The sequence below is a fragment of the Micromys minutus genome, assembly GCF_963924665.1.
Source record: "Micromys minutus genome assembly, chromosome: 14".
In the NCBI taxonomy this organism is placed as follows: domain Eukaryota; kingdom Metazoa; phylum Chordata; class Mammalia; order Rodentia; family Muridae; genus Micromys; species Micromys minutus.
Window position 1 is genome coordinate 22717690 of NC_137983.1, and position 23893 is coordinate 22741582.

General features: G+C 47.1%; 1 protein-coding gene across 1 annotated transcript in view; it reads right to left on the reverse strand.

Annotated features, from left to right (window-relative positions):
- Positions 1-1714: 1714 nt before the first annotated feature.
- DCTD (dCMP deaminase) overlaps positions 1715-23893 on the reverse strand; it is a 28372-nt gene continuing 6193 nt past the window's right edge. The window contains exons 4-6 of the mRNA XM_080929034.1: positions 4985-5101; positions 3559-3655; positions 1715-2109 (exon numbers count right to left, since the gene is read on the reverse strand). Of these exons, the coding sequence (XP_080785160.1) occupies positions 2031-2109; positions 3559-3655; positions 4985-5101 (293 nt within the window). The 3' untranslated portion in view covers positions 1715-2030. The remainder of the gene's footprint in view (positions 2110-3558; positions 3656-4984; positions 5102-23893) is intronic.

A 23893-nucleotide genomic window follows, 5' to 3' on the forward strand; every position in this document is an offset into this window, starting at 1 on the left:
GAGGGCAAACAATGTGGTCTTTTACTACTACTCAACCAAACAGGCTGAGGCAAAATGTAACACAGTATCCAAATTAAGTAAATGCACTGATGATTTCCCAGCCCTAGACCAATCTGCAAACTTGACAGGAAGATTATCCTGTGCTAACAGGGTTTGCAACTAACTTCCAGCATGTGGCAACAATTACAATCTTTGTCTCTTTTCCCATTTCTTTCTTCTATGTTGCTTTTGTCATGTTTTGGAGCAAGCTGTTTAGAGAAGAGAAATACATCGAGGAGGAAAAGAAAAAGAAAATGTCTGAAAGGCTAACCAGAGAGATTTACCAATCCTATGGGCAAACTAAAAACAGGCATGGCATCCGGGCGGCAACATGATTTTCCCATGACTGAAATCTAGCCTCAAAGGAGCATCACAGGGCAGGGAGACGCCTCCGTACAAACACTTGCTGCTGAAGCCGGAGTTCAATTCCCAACACTCCCCCCAAAGCCAGATCCAATAGCATACACTGAGTCTGAAGGGAAACGCCTGCTTCAAGGCAGGATGGACAGAGAGAACTCACAGCTGGGAAGTTGTTCTCTGACCTCTACATGTGCTGTTCCGAAACCGCAATTTTAGGAGACTACAATGTAACCACCACCACCCACCCCCAGTCCAGGAGAGAACACCTGGTGTATTAACACTTTGGGTATTCTCTGAGCACAAACCCGTGTAATGTGCTTTGCAGACAATACAGAAACTACACATGCAGAGGTAAGCATATATAATAACATAAAAGTGAACATGTTTTGGTGCTGGTAGATTTTAATAAAATTTTAATAATATTGGCAAAGATCCAAATTACAAAAAATGCTCCTGAATATAGAGTGTAAAAAAAAAAAATGATGAAATAAAAACCCATGGTTAAAAAAAAAAAAAAAAAAAAGCACCCTAAAAAGGGGAACACTCTCTAGGAAAAAGAAGCTATTTTATCAAAGACACTAAGCATGTTTACTAGAAGTTAAATGAAATTAAAACAGAGCCTGCAGTGAGCACGCCCATCACAGACGGGCATCAGGAGGGTGCAGTCTGAGTGGCTGAAGGCACAAGTGAGGCTCACCCAGTGGGGCTGGCATGGACCACCTCCATCTACAATTCTCTTATAGGACAGGAATTAATGTACTCTGGTTGGAAATGAACCATGCTGGCATGGGGAACAGGAGTGACATGTGTCCACACAGCAGGAGAAACAGGATAGGGGACATCCCACATCACCCATCCATACAGCGCCAGCTGTCATGGCACAGCGCCTGGTCTAGGGGGAGTGATACTCTATCTCCTCTAGGAACCGCTTATCCCTCGGATAAATTTAACAGTGCTACGTGACCAACAAACCAAGGATAAGAAGCTGGAACCGCAGGGGTCCCCTACCCTCCAGAAGGATAGTGTGCTACCGTTCTGTGTGAGGCAGAAAAGTGGGAACCGAGAGGACACTGGATTGATCACCTGCCAGGACTCGGGCCCTCCTCAACCTCACGTGAACAGGTGAGAGGTCCCCTCAACTCTGCGGCAGGGGTGCTCACACTGGCTTCATTTGGTCCGGTTTGCTTTTCCAAGGGTGTGACAGGGTGCCTCATTTGGGCCAGATGTTCACATCGCTGTACCTGCTCGTCCCTGCTAAGAACGAGAAGCAATTATCTGTATGTCCTTCCAGGATATGTAGCAGCAAGGGCGGCTGTCGAGATTCGGTGGATGACAGAGTTGACAATCTCCGGGACAGCCACCCTCATCGCAGGCAGACAGGCTCTGCGGAACTGGAGAGACCTTCACTCGAGCTCTTGAGGGCAGTCCCTTAAGTTTCCAAATCAAACTAAATTAACAGCTGACACCAATGGAGATCCATGTGACGGCAGAGAAGATTCAAAGTTTTATATTCTTTAGATGTCTGTGTGTGTTGTGCTATTAAAAAGGTATGTTCAACTTCAAGATGAGAGTCTTGGGGAACCCCTTGTGTGTGGGTGGGTGTCATCTTCTGGGCTTTAACGAGACGAAACTCACTGAGGCTTCTGACTCGGCCGGCTATTAATCGAATCAAAGTCAATGACAATCTTGTTGTACTTCGGTGTGAATTTTCTAAAGGTGAAAAACAAAATATGTAAAGGAACTGAATTATCCAATGAGTACACAGAGCAATCTGTTTATTTCGGTTTAAACTGTATTTCCAGTTAGGGAAAAACAAAACAAAACAAAACGCCCTGAGATTCTGTTGCTATTTTATCTCTACAGGAGCCAATTATAGTGCGCCACACCGAGCAGGACACGGAGCGGAAGAGACTGAAACAAGCACGAGGCATGGGGTGGCTTGGCTTGTGCATGCTTCAACTCTCGGAGTTCATGAATTATCCCGGAGTCAAAGGATTTCTAACAAGTTAGCAGCGCAACGTGATACCCGATTACAGTTTCCCTGACGTATTTATCTTGTTTTCTAGGAAACTCCTGCAGCCAACTTGAGTTGCTCTAAAACAAACACAGTGGATTTTCTTTTGCATCTGATTTTCTAAAATCAAGTTCTACAAATGCAAATAATGAGCCCTCTAAATTTCTATATTCTGCATGCCTACAATAACTGAAGACACTTGGGGACTTTTTAAAACAAGGAGATTAAAGAACATGTCAGCAGCCTCCTCCGTGGTCTCCGCTTCAGTTCCTGCCTGCTGGTTTTGCCTTGACTTCCTGCCCTGGCTTCTACCATGTGAGACTGTACTCCGAAAGTCAAAGAAAACCTTCCCTCCCTGAGTTGGTTCCAGTCAGTGTTTTATCAAAGCAACTGAGAGCAAACTTGGGCACACAGGGAGCAATAATTCAAGACATGCATCACGAAAAACTCCTGTTTCTAGCTGAGCGTGGTGGGAGACTGAGGCAGGAGGCTATACAGCAAGCTCAGGAAAAGCCTGTTCATTCAGACACCCTCCCTCAGAAAACAAAAATCCAAAATACCCCATCTCTCAGAGCACAAGGAATGGGGTAAGTTGCCCACTGTACAAGTCTCACCACCGCTGGCCAGAAACAGTGACAATTTGCAAAGCTTCCCATTCTAACAACCATTTCTGGCCACTCCTAAAAGATGGCAGCGCTGACAGGTAAAACATAATCTCCACTCTGCAAAGATAATCACAGAAATCGGAAGGGCTTCTGCTCTTAATTCAAAATGTTGCTCAGAAAAGAGTTCCTGGCGTTTCACCCTGTTGGGCTGCTTTCATCCTAAACTATCCCCACTACAGCCTTCTCACATTCAAAATTCATAAAGGCTCAGCAGTACCAGCCCAAAAGTTGTAAATTTTTAAATTTCTTGCTACTTGCATAATTTAGTCTGAGCCTCGGAAAGTCACTAATATTAAAATATAATCATTAAATGGGCCGTCTCCAGATACTTCTGGCGTTACTCCGCACCTAAAATAATCTTTACGAGCTTGTGCCGTCACATTTCCAAAGACAGTGCCACGTGTGGAGGGCAAACCTCACGGGAGATGCTAAACTTCGGGCTAGGCCACATGCGTTTCTACACCAGTTCCCCTGACCTACCTGAACGTAACCCCAGCCAGTTTAAACAGGAGCCGAGCGGCCGTTGCCTCCTCAGAGTCATGGTATTTATCCGACATGAAAATAACCTCTTTTATACCTGAAAAGGTAACCATGGGAGATTAGCACAGGCAGAAACCGCAGAAGACAGGCAGAGAGACAAAGGTCTGTGCCGGTGATTAATTACCCTTTCCCAGTGAGCCTGCAGACAATGTCCAGTTACTACAACACTCATCTGTGGTTTCCCAAGACAGCAGAGGGACTGTATTTAAGCTGCCTTCCAGTCTTTAGGAATGTAAAAAAAACAAACGCAAAGGGAAAGCATGTCAAGCAGTCAAGCCTTGTTCCAATTAACAAGTTTTCTTTACTTCAGGGAAGAAGTATTATTATTTGCAAAGCAACTATTTAACTCAAGAGGCTACCGTAGAGAGCGGAGGGTGCTGGCTAACCCAGACATCAGCAGTACTCGACTACGGGAAAGGTTCCGCCATCACTCTGTGCCCAGGGCAGATCTGCTTCATGATCTCCACAGGTAGCATGACCTAGAGAGCCAGGAGTCCCGAGGGCCATCCACGGGCTGCTCTGTACTCCCTTCAGTGGGGATAAGCCAGCTGACCACACGGCTGACACACTGCATGGTGTCTGCACCCACTGCCAACCTCATCTGTAACCAGCGAAGGAAGCACCCCAAGGGACAGGCTAAAGGCAGCAGCTGCATGGACACCCACCGTGTCCTTAACAGTGGCTGTGACTCACTAGACTTCTGATCCGACACCCGGGGGCTCATGATAAACAGTCCCTTTAACCCTTACATCTGGCTAAACACACCTATCTTTAAATCTCAAACCAGGAGCTTTCTGGAGATAAAGCATAGCTCATTCTCAGATGTGACAGTTCAAACTCAGGTGCAATAGACAGACTACAGCATGGCAGGTTATGGCAGAGGTGACAAAAAGAAAAGCTCAGAACCACGTCTGAGCCTCATGATATTTATATGCAAAGATATGCTTAGATCCTCTCATATCTACCGTGTATTAGATACAAATTAAAATTTGATATACAGACTCCCAGCTGACCTTGTTTCTGACAGAAGTTCATTCCCCTCCCTCCCCCCTAATCTATGCACAATATGTCAGAGAACAGTAAATTGACAGTAATTACATTCAATGCCTGTGTTGTTTTTTGGCAGCTTGCAAGTTTAAGAAGTTGCAAACTAAATTAAAAACATGCTAAGAATCACAGAGGATGCAATTAGTCTTAGAATACCTGGCACCATCCGAAAGCAAAACACAAGAAATATCCTGCGAAGTTGATAGTGCAATTAATTTAGATCTAAACAATAACCACGTAGGATCAGGCACACCTGCACGGAGCTGCGGAGGAGCAGGCCCCGATGCGGATGTGACAAACGGGAAGGCCTGGTTCCTACCTGCCTGGATAATGAGCTTAGCACACTCATTACACGGGAACAAGGCAACATACATGCTGCAGCCCTTCACGTCCGCCGAGTTCTTGTTCATGATGGCGTTTAGTTCAGCATGGCACACTGTGAAAGACAAGGGCTTGGGCTGGAGTTCACGAGAGGCTTACTAGGTATATCCGTCACCACTCTGGAAACGGCACAGGAGAGACTCAATAAAAATAAATCGATCAGAAACAGCAACTACCAAACATAAGGACCACATCCGTCTGGGAATGACCGCCAGGGAAGGGAAGCCGTTCCCGCAGCTGGCCTTGGTTTGTTAGCACCCACAGCAGCCAGGAAGGGCTGAGGTCAAGCACCTTCACCCACCCTAAGCGGTGCAATACCTCACTGCTCCACAAGACCCTGGGGTATTAAATTGCCCACATAAAATGGCTCATTTGTGAGGTGATCTGCACAGGGATATTCGGCACGGCTGTCACGAGGGCACCGGGCATAAAAACAAAAAGTGTGAGGTTCTACCCTGAGGGATCCGCTTCCCCTCCAGCTCAGCCCACAAGTGAAAGAAAAGCAGTCCGTGGATAACCGACTACTTCTGTTTCAAAAACACTTAATGGTAACAGTCAAGTTCTCTAAACAGAAATCCATCCCGCTGGGGATTCCAGAGCATCACATAGGCATCCTTGCTGGAGTTCAAGGTCAGAGGAAGAGCCTCCTTCCTCTCCCACACCCACCAAAGCTGACCCAGTTCCTGGTCCCCTTAGCCAGCTGCTGCTGCTCCGTAGCCACAGGGGTGAAATAAAGAACACTCCGGGACAGAAATAGTTCTGAAGCCCTCAGCCTGCCCCGCAGGCTTCCACATGGCCACCATGCATCCCTGCTGAAAGTTTAGGTGTGCTATCTGCAGCTCCCTTGCACACTCCTTAGAACGAGGACCCCGGAGGAGCCTCCACTGGGGATCTTTAAGAGAATCTGTAGTGGATTTGGTCTAATGCTACTTATTCTGATGTTAACCTGGGTCTCCCCCAACACTGCCTGTAGCCTCTGCATGCAGCTTCTGGGAGCCTGCCCCCAGTTGGTTCTGAGGAGTAAATAAAAATGCCAACAGCCAATAGGTGGGGAGGATAGACAGAGGCAGGTTTTTGGCATTTCCTGGGATTGGGACCGGGAGATCTGGGACCGGGAGATCTACCGCGGCGGGAGAGATTCCATGCCTGAGACAGTGGACAGGAAGACATAGCCACCATGTGAAGGACCCAGGAGAGCGCGGCTCACGAGGGCTGCCCAGCTAGGTCTAGGGCAGCCAAGATAAAGAGTTCCGTAAGTAATAACTCAATTATCGGCAGGAGTGGATAAACCTCGTGGAGGTTGGGAAGTCGCCCAACTATTGCACCATTTTAGGCATATCAAAATATAAAGGCTATGTGTGTGTTTTCATTCTGGGACGCAAACCATTGAGGCAGGAAGGCAGCAAAACTGCTACTGGGATTTATATCTATTCAATTCTACAGATGGCGCCCACGTGTCTGGCAAGAACTCGCTTTTAAAAATTAACCGGAGATTCCTGAATAGAATACACAAGTCTTCCCTTTAAGAGGCAGGGAGAATGGGTTTCTCACCAGTCACGTGTTTCCTCCCCAAGCTGCAAAGGTTCGGAACTAGGCTAGAAGTTCGTGTTAGTTTGACACACATAATTCTGGGGTCTGGGGCTTAAGGCTAGGACACACCCAGGCCAACCCAGTAAGTGTGTCTTTCATTCGGGAACACAAACCATTGAGGTGGGAGAGACGTATTAAATATTTAACTCAACAAGACTCCTAGGATGATTCAAGTGTGCAAACAAACTGGAAAGCTCTGCTTTATGGGATTCTTGAGATTCTCCAACATATACTAGGCAACAAATGCTTACTTAACACAGCAACTGGAGAGTGAATCGAGTCTCTGACCATGGCCCAAACCATGTAACTCCTAGAAAACAAGTATGGGTCATGTCAAGAATATGCTCTACCCCCATCACCAGCCACACTCAACGATGGTTGGCTGAAGGTACCATGCACATTCCAACCACTACTTGCTCATACTGCAATGCATTTACGGAGAATCTGTTCAGGGTTGGGTGTGGCATGGGATACAGACTACCCACACTGTAGCCAGTCAGTGTTTTAGCAGGAAGATATTGGCAAGAGCTCTCTCAGGAAATGTCTGTGCATAGTTACATCTTCAAACTAGGAATTAATCCCAGGGATTCAGCTTTCTCAGCCGTGGGTGAGAAGGAACAGTCTCTGGCAATACTGGAGCTGAAGAAACAATCTGGGAGTCACTAAATCGAAGACCATCAGAGAGCAACAGCTGGCCAGACAGGCTTAAGTTCTGTCCCCCAAGTCTCACTGCCAGATGGAAAGCCAGGGGAAGGCAAGAAGCAAGGAAAGCTCAGAAAGGGTTGGAGTGGTCACATGGCCACAGCCCCTTCTCCACCGGTGACCAAGATGACAAGATGCTAGCGTTAACACTGTTCAGCGTTAAAAACAATTAGATGTAATTGTTTCCTTTATGTCCCCCTTGGGGGCAGAGCCTAACCCTCTAAGTTCTTTGTAGCTTCCCCCAGAGTCTAATGCCATGCCAACAACATAATGGTGTTAAGTATTTATTGAATAAATAAAGGAGAAAATGCAGATCCCAGTTATTGATGGTGACATTGGGAAATTGCAAAAGTTTTCCTCTTCCATTCAGATATCAAGAAAAAATCTCTTCACTCAGATATCAAAACTGGGCTCTCCCAATTACGAAGTATTCTGTGATAGGGCCAGAGCTAACATTTGGAACTGTGAAGACTCCAATCTGTTACTATAGAGCATTACGGTGTCCTCCTCTGTAAAAACCGTCACTGAGACTATAACTACCTTTGTCTAGTTTGGAACAAAGTTGATCTTTAGAAGTTGAGGCTCATTAGTGAGAACCACCCTAAGAAACGTCGTCTTGGGTAACTAACATCTGACATGGCAGGAAACGGCACGGGAATTCTAAATAGTCATCCTCTACCTTATCAAGTCACAGGATGAGCAATACAACCCTGTGGATGGAAAGAATGAGGCCTGTTGGGTAACATGAGCGGCTGTCAGTCAATCCTTGGCAACTCACAGTCACGTGACAAAAGAGACCCCGTGATCTGAAGAGAGGCTGGAAGACCTGACTCCAGACCCTGTACCCTTTAACTTCAGAAACCACAACACACCGCTCCCCACAGACTCCCCAACCCTGGACCTCGGCATCTCAGTCTCATCTTGAAGCTCCCACCCTCTGTTCAGAGTCTCACATCTGCCTTTGCGCCTTCCCAGCCTCAGGCCTGACTGTAAGGCGGCGAAGGAGGCAGTTGTCCACAGGCTCTGTGTCACTGACACTCCTTCACGGTGGAGAACCACTCACTTGGGCCTCAGGCCTGAAGCCCCACACTGTCAGTGATGGTTTGAATGAAAATGACCCCCATAAGCTCCTAGGGACTACATTATTAAGAGATGTGGCTTTGTTAGAGTAGGTGTAGCTCTGTGCGAGGAAGTGTGTCACCAGGGGTGAGCTTTGAGGTTTGAAGCTCAAGCCAGGCCCAATGTTACCCAGTCCCTTCCTGTTGCCTGTAGGTTGATGTCAACGTGGTACATGATTGGATGGTAGAGAGTAGGTAGGGAAGAGTTTCGGTAAGTCAAGAAGAGAAAGAGTGAGAGCTCCCTCGGAGTGAGACTCTGGACCAACAGCAACAGAACCTTATTTTTTAAATTTTCACTGCTACATGCCTGATGACCTGGATGTAGAAATCTCAGCAACCTCTGCAAGCACATGTCTGCCTGTGTGCCTCTGATGCTTTCTATCACGTGAATGGACTAAACCTCTGACCTGTAAGCCAGCCTCAATTAGATGTTTCCTTTTATAAGAATTGCCAGGGTCATGGTGTCTCTTCACAGCAATCAAACCCTCACTAAGGCACTATGCTTAAGGAGGGACAACTGACCAACGTGATAATCATGCATCCAATCTTTCTGTACACCAGAGTGGAATGCTTGGGGTTTATTTCTTAACTATCGACACACATCGCAAGCAGGTAACCCCCAAAGCTGCTTCAAGCCATAAAGCTTGCTCAGAAGCACATGCACAGCCTGGGCCTATCTTGTTCTGGCCTTGGAGATCTCTCCTCAAATCTCTGATGTCTTCCCTAGAGCAGACAGAATGGAGAAGGGACCTTCAGCGGGTCAGCACTGGTGCTGAAGGCACAGGTCGCCATTAGAAGGCCTATGAGCTTCCGGTAAGGTTAGTGTTCTGTTTGCATGTCTAATAACGGCTCTGGGAAAGTGTACTTCGCACTTAATAAACACAGGCTGGGAGGGAGACAGTTCAGCCTGATGAAGTGAGGGTGTGAGTTCAGATCCCCCGGACCTACAGAAAAGCTGGACACAGTGGTGCCTTCCTGTCACCTCAGGGACAGTGGCAGAGGAGACAAGTACATTTCTAGAAGCCCTCTGGCCAGCTGGACTGGCCTATGGCAGCTGAGGTGTAAGGTACATTCATATCTGTGAATACCTGAGGCTATCCTCTGACCTTCACTCGAGCCATAACCCACGTCTGTGAGCATACACACACAGAAAGAGACAGAGGGAGGGGGAGGGAGAGAGACAGAGATTAGAGAACTAGTATATGCTAAAAGCGAATTCTAAAGTATAGAGTACCTCTCCTTTCAGCTCTTTCCTACCAGTCTGACTGCCCAAGCACAAGGCTGCAGCCCTCGCCCTCTCAGTGCTGAGTGATGGTTTCCCTCTAACTTGAGTTATTTCTGCCCTAAACACGTACACAGTCCTCATGCATTCAGCAGAGGTCAGACGCTCCGCGTGTTAACTTTCTTCTCGAGAAGAAATCATTTCAATAACTGCTACTCTAATTTTAAAAATAGCTGTCTCATTGTAATGCAGATATAACCTCTGGTTTTCTTCTATCCAATTTTTTTTGGGGGGTTAGGGCATATTAATTATACAGAATAATAGGTTTCACTGTGCCCTTTTCAAACATGCGCAGAACATTCCTCGGTCATCTTTACTCCCTCTATTACCCTCCCTGGCCCTCCCCCTTCTTCCTCTCCCCACCCCTCCTCCTAATCTGAGTCCTAGTCTCGTCTGTCTGTCTCTGGTATTTTGGGTTGCTATAGAGCCCCAGCTGGACTGGCACACACCACACAGCCTGGGCGGTTCTTCAACTCAAACCCTTCCTCAGCCGGAGTCCTGGGATTAAAGGCACGTACTACCAAACCCAGCAAGTCCCACAATCAGGTAAATGGATTATTGCCAGGATATGCTTGCTTGCTTGCTTGGAGGTACAGGGTTACCTAAAATTTGAAGCAAAACCCGCAGCATGCCTGTGCTTCAAAACCAGCTATGACTGGCTCTGTCTGGCGGCTTCTCGTGGGAGTTTTAGACCCACACAAGAACAAAACAAGGAGCTTAAGATGCACAAAAACTATTCATAAGGCGATTTTTCCCACTATTAACTAAACATTCATGTCTATGGTTAAGCAAAAAAAACAAAAGACACCCCCAAATAATGCGGACGTCCAATAAGTACCAAGAGTGATGCAAACCCTTTTATTACCCCTCACATCACGTGAGAATAACAACTGCTCAAAATACCAGATTCACGTGCATGAGGTACCACGGTCAGCACAATGCCTGTTTCAGGTGATTATAAGGCGATTCGTACACTTTGGTCTTGTCTTTCTTTCTTTATTACCAACTGTCAGAATTCAGAACCGCATTAACCTTGGCCCACTGTAAAGACTGTATAATTAGAAAACTGTATTTTTCAAATTCTCTCTCACTGGGGCTTGATTAATCCTCACTGTCTCGTGTAGGCGGCTCTCAGGAAGTTTGACAAATTAACAGGATGTACTCCATTCTTGTTAGATTTAAGAGATTCCACATTTTATAGATCCGACTTCCATCTCATTCGATGTAAGACCCATACAATATCTATTTTAGACACTGGTAATATTACCGTTGCTCAACACAGAAAGAAAGAAAAAAACCACATTTAAATGATGCTAAACAAATTCTAAGAGTTGCACATATAACCCAGCAGCAGGTGTCACCCCTGGTGATCTTAGTCCCCTGCTGAGCCATGAGGAGAACCTTCTGAGTCCCATAAAATCTGGACTGGGGGTGAGGGTGGGGAAGATAGCCTGATTCTAATCCAGGAAAGGCTTCTCCTTCCTTAGATCTGACCTTGCAATTAGTAACTAGCATGAAATGGGGTACCCCAATTTAAGGCTGATTTATACTTACTACTAACAAGCTGTCCTACCTGTTATGATAACAACACTTTCTGTGATTATTCTCCAAATCAGAATCTAAGTGAGTTTGCTCCTGGGGTACCAGGGTGTCAGAGTCCCTAAGTCTGGGCACATCTCCGGGAGCACGGTCACCTCTGCCGCAACTCTCATTAATGTCCCAATGCCTGATGGAAGCGTCCACCTAGAGGGTAGGCACACACCTCTGGGAGATCCATCTGAGGAACCGCTTCGGTGTCTAGAACGAAAATGGAGTTTCAACTACCTATTTCTTAATTATTGAAAGAGACCCTGACAAGGCCTCATAAGTCACTGCCACCGTCCTTCTCCCCCAAGTCAATAATTAACAACAGCCTCTCCTCCGAACCTGCCACTTCCCAAGACACAGCCCGACCCCAAAGGTCCACTTCTTTTATTGTTATCCTCAAGTCAGAAACCAACATTTCCAGAACATGCTCCCCCAAAACGCCACTACTAGGGTACTCTGAAATCAGTGACACCAGGAATGTCAATCACCACAGGGTGGCCTCCTCAGAGAAGAAATGAGTACCTGTGTTCACCCACAGGGCTGAGAGTGGCTGTTGTTCATGACCTGGTGACCTTTGCTATCTGCAGAGTGTTTACCCAGACTCCCTCTCTCTGGACCTTTATTTTTAGCGTTGCCTCTGTTTCTCAGCCAATGGGAAAGATGTCACATGCCTTCTGATCTATGCTGTCTCTGTCAGAGACCACACTAGATTCTGGGCCATTAAACTAGAGAACCCATCTTCCAAGTCACATCTATTTTGATATGGTCACACCTCCTTGGCACCAGGGATTGTATCACACCAGGAAACTTTTCTTACCTCGCAATGAACGGCCTGGTGTCAGATTCCAGCTAAGTCCTGCTAATCTGGATTCATTTTACCTTGCGGGGGTCATTTCCTTGCCAGCTGTGACACTCGCAGGGGCCATCCACACTTGCCAGGTGTGACACTCGCAGGGACCCTCCACACACCTGCACCTGGCTTCTCCTATGAAGGTTTTTTTAACTGTGAAGAAGCAGGCTGATTAATTAGTAGGGTTTCCCAAGGGTCTGAAGAACAGATGAAGAATTAGATAGGGAGCTACGAGTTATGTCAGCTCTACGAGACAATTCCACCCAACAGGCCTCGCTAGGGTCCCACCTCACACTCCTCCACCCTTTGCAGCCTCTGTCCCAGCCGTTTTTCTTTCTGCATCTTAGTCCCTTTAGTCACGGTTTGTGGGATGTAATCCCTGGGTACTGGGCTTTAACAGATGAGAAACTTTGGTTTTTCCTGCTAGCTTCCTCATGCTAGGATTAAAGGCGTGACCTACCACGCCAGGCTCAGCAAGGAAACTAAAACTCTCAACTTTACCCCCAGCATGTTTCGATTAAACTGTGGCCACAGAAGCTGTCTAATCCAATCAGGTCTGAACTGGAATCCATGGCTTCAGGAGTAAGTGAGTCCTGTCCCCACGAGCTCGGAACCCAGCAGAGAGTGGAGCAAATACTACGAGTTCTTCAGGAAAAGGACGACATACGTGTGGTGCTGGAGAAAATACAGAACACGGGGCTACATGCCCTCTGCACAGGCAGATGGGAAACTGCATCTGTAAGTTATGTTGTCTCTGCATAAAAAAATGTATCTGGATTATAAATGCCTCTTTGAACCGAGACTACTCAACCCTGGGGTTTGACTACAGGAAGGTGAAGCCCCCTAGCCTCTCAGAATAATATTCGGCCTTTCTAGGTGCAGTGGGCTGAGGAACGTGGAGGAAAAAGACTTGCAAAGAAAAAGGGGTTAAAGCTAATGAAGCTTGGTTAGCACTAGCTAGGATGTTCTAGATAAAGGATGCTGATGCTTTCAACCCTAAGAGGTCCCCATGAGCATGACTCCTAGGACACGGCCATCAGGGCTTCCTGAACACAGTGCTTTCTCACCTGGTCAACCAACGGACTATGCGTGAACTCTGATGCCCAGCCTCACTTTCAGCCAGCGCTAAAACCAAGCCACAGGCCCGGAAAATGTCTATAATTTTCTATTCCCACCCTGTACCCATGGGTCTCTGCTAGAAATGACAACAGAAAGGAGTTCAGGTTTAGAAAAGAAGGCACAAGCTACTCATTCAAAAGCAGCTAAGGGGTCCCAGGCTCTGAGCACAAGCTTCTGTAATATCCATGAACTACTACTGGTCCAAGCCCACACTGGCTGCTGCCCCTGAAGCCACTCTTGGAACAACCGCAGTTCTCCAAGCTGCTGCTGGCTTTGCCTTTCCTCCCTACGGTGCCCACTTTGTCTATCACCCACCACCTCGTCAGTTCAGGACTCTGACGGACTTTCCATGTCTAAGCTTTATCCTCCCAACCAGGGAGATGGAGAGAAAGATCCTCCCCTGCCCCTGAGACTCCAGTAAGGGCGTGGAGCACAAGATCCACCTGGTAACTAAGATTAATGTTTCCTATGCCATCCGTGTGTATGGGGCGTGGGGACAGGAGTAATCGGTGGCCCTGCGTGGTACACTTCAGTCGGACCACAGGAATCCATGTTCCTTTTTCCCTCTCTGCCGCTCTGTTCTCACTCCATCCTCTGCCCCCTTCTTCTGCCTCTCAACAGAGCTGCTGGTAACAACTCAGGGCACCCAGGGGAGCCACTTAGCCCCAATGGTAGCGCTTAGGGCTAAAGACGTTTCTGACTGTGGTGTTTCCATTATTGATAATAAAGCCCCCAGAACTCTAATTACATTGCCTCCCTATGTGCTAAGGGCACACAATCAGGTCAGAAGGAGGAGGCCTTAGAAATGACTGCACTTCACCCATGGCTAAGCCAGGCCAACCCTCTTCCTACTGTTCACACGAAACACCCGTGCAATGCCTAGAAGGTACTGAAAAGGTACCAGGAGGGACAAAGTGCCGTCACCGTCACCCTCTGACAGGCTGTCACGTAATGACACATAACCAAGGCTTCCAAACTTCCCTCTTGGGTACTGGGCTTTTAAAGGGCAACCTGGGAGTGCACTGTGCACTGGACCAAGAGTCAGGATCCAAGCTCTGGGGCTCATTAACTCCAGATCCACGAGGCCTGCTCCAGGCGACTCGGCTGATCCCATCCCTCGGTGGGGAAGAGGGATGAGCTGACCTAACGGGCGTCTGCGCTGCACGCACTTCCTGAGTCTGCCCTACATTCCCAGGGCAGTCCTTCAGCAGGCCCTCCCAGGCCTTAGCACCCTCCGCCTGCAGGAACTTCGGTGGCCACTGTCACCTGGCCCGGCTGCCTTGGGTGCTCCCTTCTTACTCTCGATAACCAGTCTACTTGGGAAGACATCCCCGCCCCTGTCCCGAAACACTTCACCTCTTTTTCCTTTGCTTGGTTTCTCTCGCTCCACTGAATGATTTTAATCAACAAATGTGTAATTAAAAAAAAAAAAAAACCAAGAAACTAAAGCTTCCTACACCTCACAAACTACACAACCCTGTCTCAGACCCACACTGTTCTACCATTCTGCTCAGGACCGCCTTCGACAGAACCCTGTCTACGTTTAACACCTTTCCTCGCCTTCTGCCCTTCCTTCGACTTGCTCCAATTTGGCTGTGAAGCCTGACACTGTTCAAAGTGCTGTCGGCAACACTGACGCCTTGATAACCCCCCCCCCAACTTTCCTGGCAAACCTGGACTCAGTGGAAGACGCCCACCTTCCCTCTGAAACACAGCTCTGTGGCCCTCCCTGAAGTCTCGCTCTCCCTCAGGCTGACCCTCACACACCCTACTCCTGTGCTGGAGTTCTCCAGGGTCAGTCTCCCTTCTCACCACGCCCATGGAGATGTGCAAAAGCCAGCCCAGCAGCGAGGGCATCGCCAACCTGGATCTCTTGCACCCATCCCCGGTGTACATGCACTTCTGCTGGGGGCTCACGGTCCCAACCTTTCCTTCCTCCTCTCCCCCAGACCTTGCTCCTCCTCCAGTCAGCTCCACTCCAGGATGCTACAGCTTGGAACTGTTTGGGAGGAGTGGGTCTCCCTCTGCAGCTCCGTACCAACCCATCTGCTTGATGCTGTCTCCAAACGGCCATATTTGTGTTCACCTGCTCCTCTTGCTCCAGCACCTGGCACCTCCAAGCTCCCTCCTCCTGCAACTGCCCCCCAGTGGACCCTGTGGTCACTCTTACCCCCAAAGCCCTATTCCACACACATAAAATCTGGTTCAGTCTATCTGGGCTGCTCTAACTGCTAAATTCTAAACAACAGATACATATGACGGGTCTGTACTCTGGGAAATCCAGATACAGTATCTGGAGAAGGTCCCTGGAATAAATGGGTAAACGAACACATGGGAAAGAACTCTGCCGGAAGCCAGTGACTGATAAAATATACTTCTAAAAGGGAGTCGGCATGATGGGAGAGGGGATAACCTCATCGTTAGCCGACAAACTCAGGCTGGCTGAAGAACAGATGACCCGTTTGTATTTACTTTAATTCCTAAAAAAGCGGTAACCCATCCGCAGAGGGAGAATCGGGAGAGTTCTGCTTCCCTCCGCTCACCTAAACTTGAAATTAATGGCGTTCCAACAACGCGTTTTAATTGCGGGATTTAAAAATTCATACTCAGTTATCGTAATCAATATTTTACATTTACTATGGCATCTATCACTGGAAAGAGGCACAGAGAGAAAATGAAATGTGCACCTCTGTGAAGGAGCTGGCACCGGCCCCTTCGGAAGGCAGGGTGGCAGTGGGCTAGCCTCTGCTCTCTCACCTGCAGTCAGCATTCCCTGTTGGCCTTTGCCAGTGCCCAGCAGGTCTTCAAGGCCCTACTCCTTAGCTCCTCCCTCCTGCTCAGGAACGCTGTCCCGAACTGGTTTATAGCTGGTCAGGACTATGGAACTGGAGATGGGGCTCAATGACAGACAATTACCTACAATGCACAAGGCCCTGGGTTCGATTCCCAGCATGGGCATAAGAGAATCAAAACTCCAGCATAAATGGAGGGAGGGAGCCTGCTTCCATCAATGAATCCATCCTCATGACATCTGACGAATCCCCGTCACTCACAAACAGCCCGTCATAGCTTACAGTCTTGACTGAGAATGCCTTCAGAACTCAGTAAACAGAGCAACACTAATCACATACAATCAGGCTGCACGGTCGGTATTTTTTCCTTGAAGTTACAGAACTGGTGGGGTCTTCAGCAATGATCTACTTCATAAAGAGACTGGGAGGTCGGGAAGGGGAGGTGTCTCGGTGGATAAAAGCACCTGCCCTGCCAAGTCTGTCAACCTGACTTCCTCCCCAGAATCCACATTAAAAAAAAAAAAAATGCCAGGAAGATGCAAAACCCAGATGCAGTTGCAGACCTCTGAGACCCCAGCATTCTTATGACAAGAGCTTTACTGGAGGCAGAGGGGAGAATCACGAGACAGCTCTACAGTCAGCTAGCCTGGGGCATGCACTGGCAAAACAAGAGATCCTGCATCAACAAACAGCAAGAAGGGAGCCACTCCCCAAAGCGGTTCTCTGATCTCTGTAAGCACACTGTTCCACAAAATCAGTGCACACAGAGGCAGCACACTCGACAGACAGACAGAGCAACTGACTGAAACTAAATACATGCCAAGTGCTGTGTCTAAAAACCCCACAACCACTGAGAACACACAAAGCAGACGAGGAACCCAGGGACCCCGATGGCTGGCCTTTGCAGAACATGATCATGGCTGCTGTTTTCAGCATGCTGGGGTTTGCTGAGCCGGTATGGTCTAGTAAGAGGAAAGGCAATATAAATACAAAAGCCTCCGAGAACCAGGTCTTTCCCCCTATTCTGAGAATCAATGCCACGTGCTGACTGGCTTTATGTCAACCTGCTATAAGATCAGGCTGTAGGCAAGCCTGTAGGGCATTTTCTTAATTAATGATGGATGGTGGAGGGCCCGGCCCATGGGGGGGGGCATCTCTGGGCTGGTGGTCCTGGGTTCTGTAAGAGAGCAGGTTGAGCAAACTATACTCCCAACACTCAGGCTGGGAAGGGAGAACTACCATAAGTTCTAGGCTAACACTAGCTACATAGCAAGACCCTTCTCCTGGAAGGGGAGCTATGATTATCATCATCAGAAATATCTATTTATGACAGAACTGGAAAAAAAAAGAATCACACAGAGCAAGGCAATTTGTCAGGTCATCATCGGCCTCATGGGTTATTACAACAACCAACCTGGCAAGATATACCCACAGCAGCATGAATGCCAAGCAGTTAACCAACTCTCTTAAAAGTACTAACTTCTCTGCAAACCTCTGATTGGGAGGTAGACTACAAAGCTCTGGCCACTACCATTTCCTGCTTCTCCGAGGTGACCGGGCCTCACGACCACTGTAATATGTAGACAAAAGAGCATCGCTATGGCAAGGATTAATCACCAAAGACAAGCACTTCAGCTTTTCCTTCATCTGTCCGTTAGGACAGGAATTATTTTTTACCATCTGTCTTCTTTTTAGATATTCACAATGAAACGATCACTGACGCTTTAAATAAAATTAACAGACTTAATTTGACTGAAATGATACACATCCATAAAAATGATTTGTTCCTTCGTGAGGACAGCTTACAAACAGTTATACTGGGTAGACACAGGCAACTAGGACTTACCTACCCGACTTCCCACACCGCAGTGTTGATCATAGAAACAATCTATTAGATTAGTTCCCTGCATAGAAGTCTCCAATTAGACCTGTTGTCAGCTGCAACTCTGGGACGGCCAGGCAGGGAGGGAAGGGCAGGAAGCTGCACACAAAATTAAATTCTGCAACCCTGAGAAACCAGCGAATCATCAAATCCATGGATCTGCCTAACAAAACCAGAGGGCATTCAGCTTGTGCCGTAAGAACAAATTTGATCTTAATTACTAAGACGCTTGCTTTTACAAGTGACGAGGAAGTCACAGCTTAAGAAGGATCAGCCTCCTAACTCCTTGATAAATTAGTTTCTCAAGACTAACCTTTTGGATGCCAGAGAAGTACATCACAAGCACGGCAGTCAGGAAAATGTCAGTGTTCAAGGGGGTAAGGCAGACGGCCACGTAGTCACTAAAAATGACATCTCTGCATGCTTAACAATATGCTAAGTAAGAAAAAAATGAAGACTAAATTTAAATACAGAATTTAAAGAAGCTTGGCCCCAGGCTGGCCAAAGTGGTGGAAACTGCCCTGTGGCTCTGTCACCTTAATTAATACCTGGTTTTCAACATTTCCTTCCCAGCACCACCATTTTCTCTGTGTGTGAGTGCACACCTGTGCACATGTCTGAGTGGGTCTGCAGGCCTGTGCACACACAGAGGCCAGAGACGGACATGAGGCTAGCACACCCCAGTAATCCTCCTGTCAGCCCTCACAGCTCTGGGCTGCAGGGGTACACAGCTACACCCTGCTTCTTTTCTGTGGGTACCGGGCATTTGGACTCAGAGCCTCATGTTTGTGCAGCACCCCCCACCCCCCACATACAACCGTGCCAAGCATTGGCACCCCCACATTCTTTGTAGAGTTCCTATGGGAAAAGGAGCTAATCTGAAGGAGCCCATTTCCACCAGATGCCACCCACTCCTAGGGACATCAGGACTGGGGTCCCCAGTAGGACAACATATCATGGTCAGCATAGCAATCCTGGTTCCTGAATGATGTGGGATGGAAGAAAGTCAAACTAAGCGGTGTGCTCATACATACACCAAGTCCTTCACCAATGATAAACAGAGAGGCTGCAAATGTAGGCTTCATGGGAGTATAAAAACCACTGTATAAAATTCCCTGAAGCTTAACCAGGCAAAAACAAGATTCTACTACAGCCATTAAGACTGTAGTATTGTACTATATGTACTAACGTATACAAAGTGTATGTATCATCCAAGCTGTTCTTAAAAAACAACAAAAACAAGGAACAAGCAGTATCTGAGTTACCAAGAGCATTTTAACCTCCATTTTATAAAATTGGTATTTTGATGAAACATGCATCACTGAAACGAATTTCACAAAGAGAAACTAGAAACGTCAGCTAAATACTTCATCATGAGTTTAGCAACCCATCTCATCCTCATAAAAAAATAAAAATCTCCCCAGGTCTTTTTATATGGCCAAATTGATACATCTGTTGCTTCCTGGTTTTTTCATTGTCCTCCTCTGGGAAGTGCTCACTTGAACAATCTGCCTTCTCCCTGCCACTGACTGGAGACATCACAGGAGCTTTTGGATTTTGGGGGAGGGGGAAAAGAATGAGCTGAAGAATAGTTCCTTTAGCAGGGGGATTCTCATTTTCCGTATTAAAATTTCATTATAATCAAACAGTTTCATAAAGTTTTGATCCTAAGGCTGGGAGAACAAAAACAACCTTTAAAAAAAATGTCTCTCAAGAGAGAGACAGCCCAGGAAAGGCTGCCGTTCTATTCTGTTACAAGCGTTCTGAGTTCCCCTTCTCCCCACAAACTGTCAATCAAGGCTAATGACTTCAAGCTTACAGAACGAATAAAGAAAAATCAGCTGCATTATTAATTAATAAAGCATGTAAACTCAGATTTGCATGAGTCCAAGCTCCTTGGCTTAGTCACCGTGGGTTGCTATGATAAAATACCATATTTAATTCTTACTGTTTTGATGACAGGATGTCCAAGATCAACAAGAAGTTGACTTCCAGAGAGGACCCTAGTCCAGGTTTGCAAACTATTATCTTCTTGAAGGGTGGAAAGAAAACTGTCTTAGAGTTGCAACAGAACACCACTGGGGGGGGGGGGGGGTCAAAAAGCAACTTGGGGAGGAAAGGGTTTATCCAGCTTACAGTTTCGCATTGCTGTTCATCACCAAAGGAAGTCAGGACCGAAAAACTCAAGCCAGGCAGGAACCTGGAGGCAGGAGATGATGCAGAGGTCATAGAGAGATGCTCTTACTCTCTTGCTTCTTCTGGCTTGCTCAGCCTGCTTTCTTATAGAATCCAGGACCACCAGTCAAGGGATTGTACCACCCACCATGAGCTGGGCCATCCCTCATTGATCACTAATTGAAAAAATGCCATACAGCTGGATCTCATGGAAGTATTTTCTCAACTGACGCTCCTTCCACTCTGTTAACTCTACCTTGTGTCAAGAACTAGCCAGCACACAGCCCTCTCTGGGGTCCCTTAATAAGACTATAATTGCCCTTGGTGACAGTTAGGAGATCTCAACATTCAAGGTTTAATCACCTCAGGAGAGCCTCACCTCCAAATACTATCACTTTGAAACGAGGCTGTCAACTCATGAATTCTAGAGCAGACAGGCCATCTACCGCTCTCTTCAAGGAAAGATTAACCTTAGTCATACGCAAGTAGCTTTCAGTTTTACAGTAGGCCAGCCACCACCCTCAAGTTCTCCAAGAAGTAACTGTACCTTATTGCCACTGCATTTAGGTGTCTACCAGAATTAGACAACAAAAACCCTACTGATGAAGACACAATGCACTTTGGTTACAGAGAAATCAAACTTGAGCTGACCTAAAATTTTCCTCCCCACAAACTAGCTTCCACAGTTCCAGAAGGTTCTATGAAGGACCTGCCAAGGACCACCCTCAGCTTGGAGAGAGTTTTTGAGAGAAAGAGTGTTTGAGAGCAACAAAAAGATGGCTCAGGGTCAATCATGTGTTCAAGCTAACAGCCTGTTCTGCTCAAGATGGCTTTCCAGACAGCCCTCTGCTCGGAGATAGCTCTCTCTTGCTAGGAAAACATTCTAAACACTCTCTGGATAGCTCATCTCAGGCAGACCAAAAGCCCCATCTTACCAGTTGATTCATTCCCCCAGTCCCCTTCTGATTACCCCATGAATCAGCCTTCTCTAACAGCAACTGGTACACCCTCTTCTTTCTTAACATTGCATATGTATTCAGGAACCTGCCAGCCTTTGTAAGCATAGAATGTAAGTTTAGCTGGGTAGGATCCCATCCAGGAGATTACCATTCCTACTGAGCCGGGGCCTGGCTCTAAACTCCCTCTGTCTCAGGCTGACCTTGAACTCAGAAATCTGCCTGCCTTTATAAGCTAACAATAAACTTAACTGAGTGAGATCCTGCCCTGTGATAACCACTCCCCAAATCTCTCTATCTCCTTCCTTAGAATCTCAACAAGCTGGCTCACAGTGTAGTTCTTGGTTCATAGCTGTGGCTGACCTAGTGCAAAATTGAAAGCCACTTGCTTATAACTTAGGTTGACATTTCTTTTAGGTCCATGAAGCCCCTCATATAATTCATACTGCATCCTTATATTTTGCATTGTAGAGAAAATATGTGTGTGTGTGTGTGTGTGTGTGTGTGTGTGTGTGTGTTTAAACTCGTTTTTTAGAGTTATTTCCCACAGCGTTAAGGTCACAATGTTTACTATTTTTGCTAAGGACACAGACACACCCTTGACTCTGGGACTTGTGCTGATTATCAAGGAGTCACTAACCTTGGCAGGAAAAACATTTCCTGAAGGAGGAACACACACACACACACACACACAAATATAACAAGCCTTATTACCCAGCAACTGCCCATGCCCTACTGCCTGTTCCAGGGGCAGGGACCATGTCACTCTGTCCCTGGCATGGCCATGCAGGACTTGGCGGAAGGACACTGAGGGAGAAAAGCCATCAGTGGTGTTACCTGACAGTAAACCCCTCATGCTATAGTACCAGCTCACCAAGCCAAATGGCCACTGGTAAGATATGGGCATGAAGGAATGGGGGTAACGACCATTCTTGGGCTGAATTTGAGGCCAGCCCCACTGGAGGGAATTCACACCTGAAGATACAGTCAATGACTGATACTCAAAAGCCCAAGGTGAGAGAGGTGATAGCCCCAGAGGAGACCTACTATTACCACATTATTATCGTGTAGAGAGCTTTTTGGCAGGAATTTTGATACCATCAAGAAGTCAAGGCAGGAATCAGACTCTGGCCCCGGGCTCAGGAAACTGACCCAGATTAAGAAATTTACATTTGAAGCTCAGGGTAGGCACTTTGGTCCTTTTGTCCCTAGGAAGTCCCTTTTGTCTCGGTCCCCCACCTAGTCCCCAGAATGATGTTTACAGGATTTTTGATGAATGGCGTGCTAGTTCCTTGACTCCAAACTGATCTTATCTTTCTGCCCATAATTAAAGAGGTTTAAAAGAGGACTGCAAAATACAAAGTGACCCTCTGAACTGGCTGGAGTCAACTTATAGTTTTGTCTAATTGCCTTTTTCTCTTTCAATCCTCACTTTCGCCGTGGGGAGGACCAAGCTAGTTTGGGTCATTATCATAATATTATCCTATTCTAAATGTTGTTTAACCCTGGCCTGGGCACTTTTCTCTGCAGTAGCCAACAGAGCACCTACACCAATCCTCGTCCCATCTGAGACTCAGAAATGTCTTAGGAGAGGAGGCAGCAGCAATGTAAGAAGTGGAGGATGAGGGGGTGTCCTGTGACATGTGTCACTCGTGGGGGCATGATGTGACTCCTGTGCTCCTGAATTCACCACAGCTGTAATCACCTGCATGGGATCAAACCAACAGTGCAGTCAGCATTCAACAGACAGCACCAGCTGTATTCTGTGGGTCACCAATGATGGAGGAAATGGAGGGAGGCAGTCATTTTGAGGGATGTATGTGGGGGGAGGGGTTGAGATGCATATAATCAAGATACATTGTTTACATATATGAAATTGACCAAGAGCAAATAAGAGACACCCCATTAAATATATGATTGACAGATAAATAGATATAGATAGATAGATAGATAGAGACAGATTAAAAAAACAGGAATCAAACACCACCCTGTTGGGATTCTGTAAACCCCACCCCTCAGTTACCTAGCAACAGCCAGGTATACCCCACCCCTCAATTACCCAGCAGTGGCCAGGTATGCTCCGCCCCAGTGACCTGACACTATAAAAGGAGCTGCTTGACCCCTCCTCTCTCTCTTGGCCTCTCCTGCCCTTGTGCTCTTGCAGCCTTGCTCTCCCATTTCCCTTCCCCCCTCTCTCCCACGTGCTCATGGCCGGCCTCTACTCCTCTACTTTTCTCTCTCTGCCTCTACCACCCTCTTAACTCTCCCATGACCTGAATAAACTCTATTCCGTACTATACTGTTGTGTGGCTGGTCCCTCAGGGAAGGGATTCCCAACATGGACCCCTCAGAGGCATCTCCCTTGCCCTCAGGCCTCGCCGCACCTCCATGGGCCATATGCCCCCCACTCTCTTCATCCTTCCCCTAACACACCCTACAGATTTAACAACCACATCCTTTGAAAGGGGAAGAGGTAGATGCCATAGATAGAACGTACGGATGGGGTACTAAGGAGGAACTACCAAGGACCTAGACTCTTTCCAAGAACATATGGATGCCATCTGATAAATAAGGTATTAACGGAAGACAGGCAATTGTGGCACTCGCCTTCAGTCCCAGCACTTGCAAGGCAGAGGCTGGCAGATCTCTGTGAGTTCTACACCGGCATGGTCTACAAAGTGAGTTCCAGGATGGCCAGGGCTACACAAAACCCAGTCTTGAAAAAACAAACAAACAAAAGCTATTAACGTAAGCACTGATGACATGCAGTACTTTGTTGCCATCAAAGGTCTAA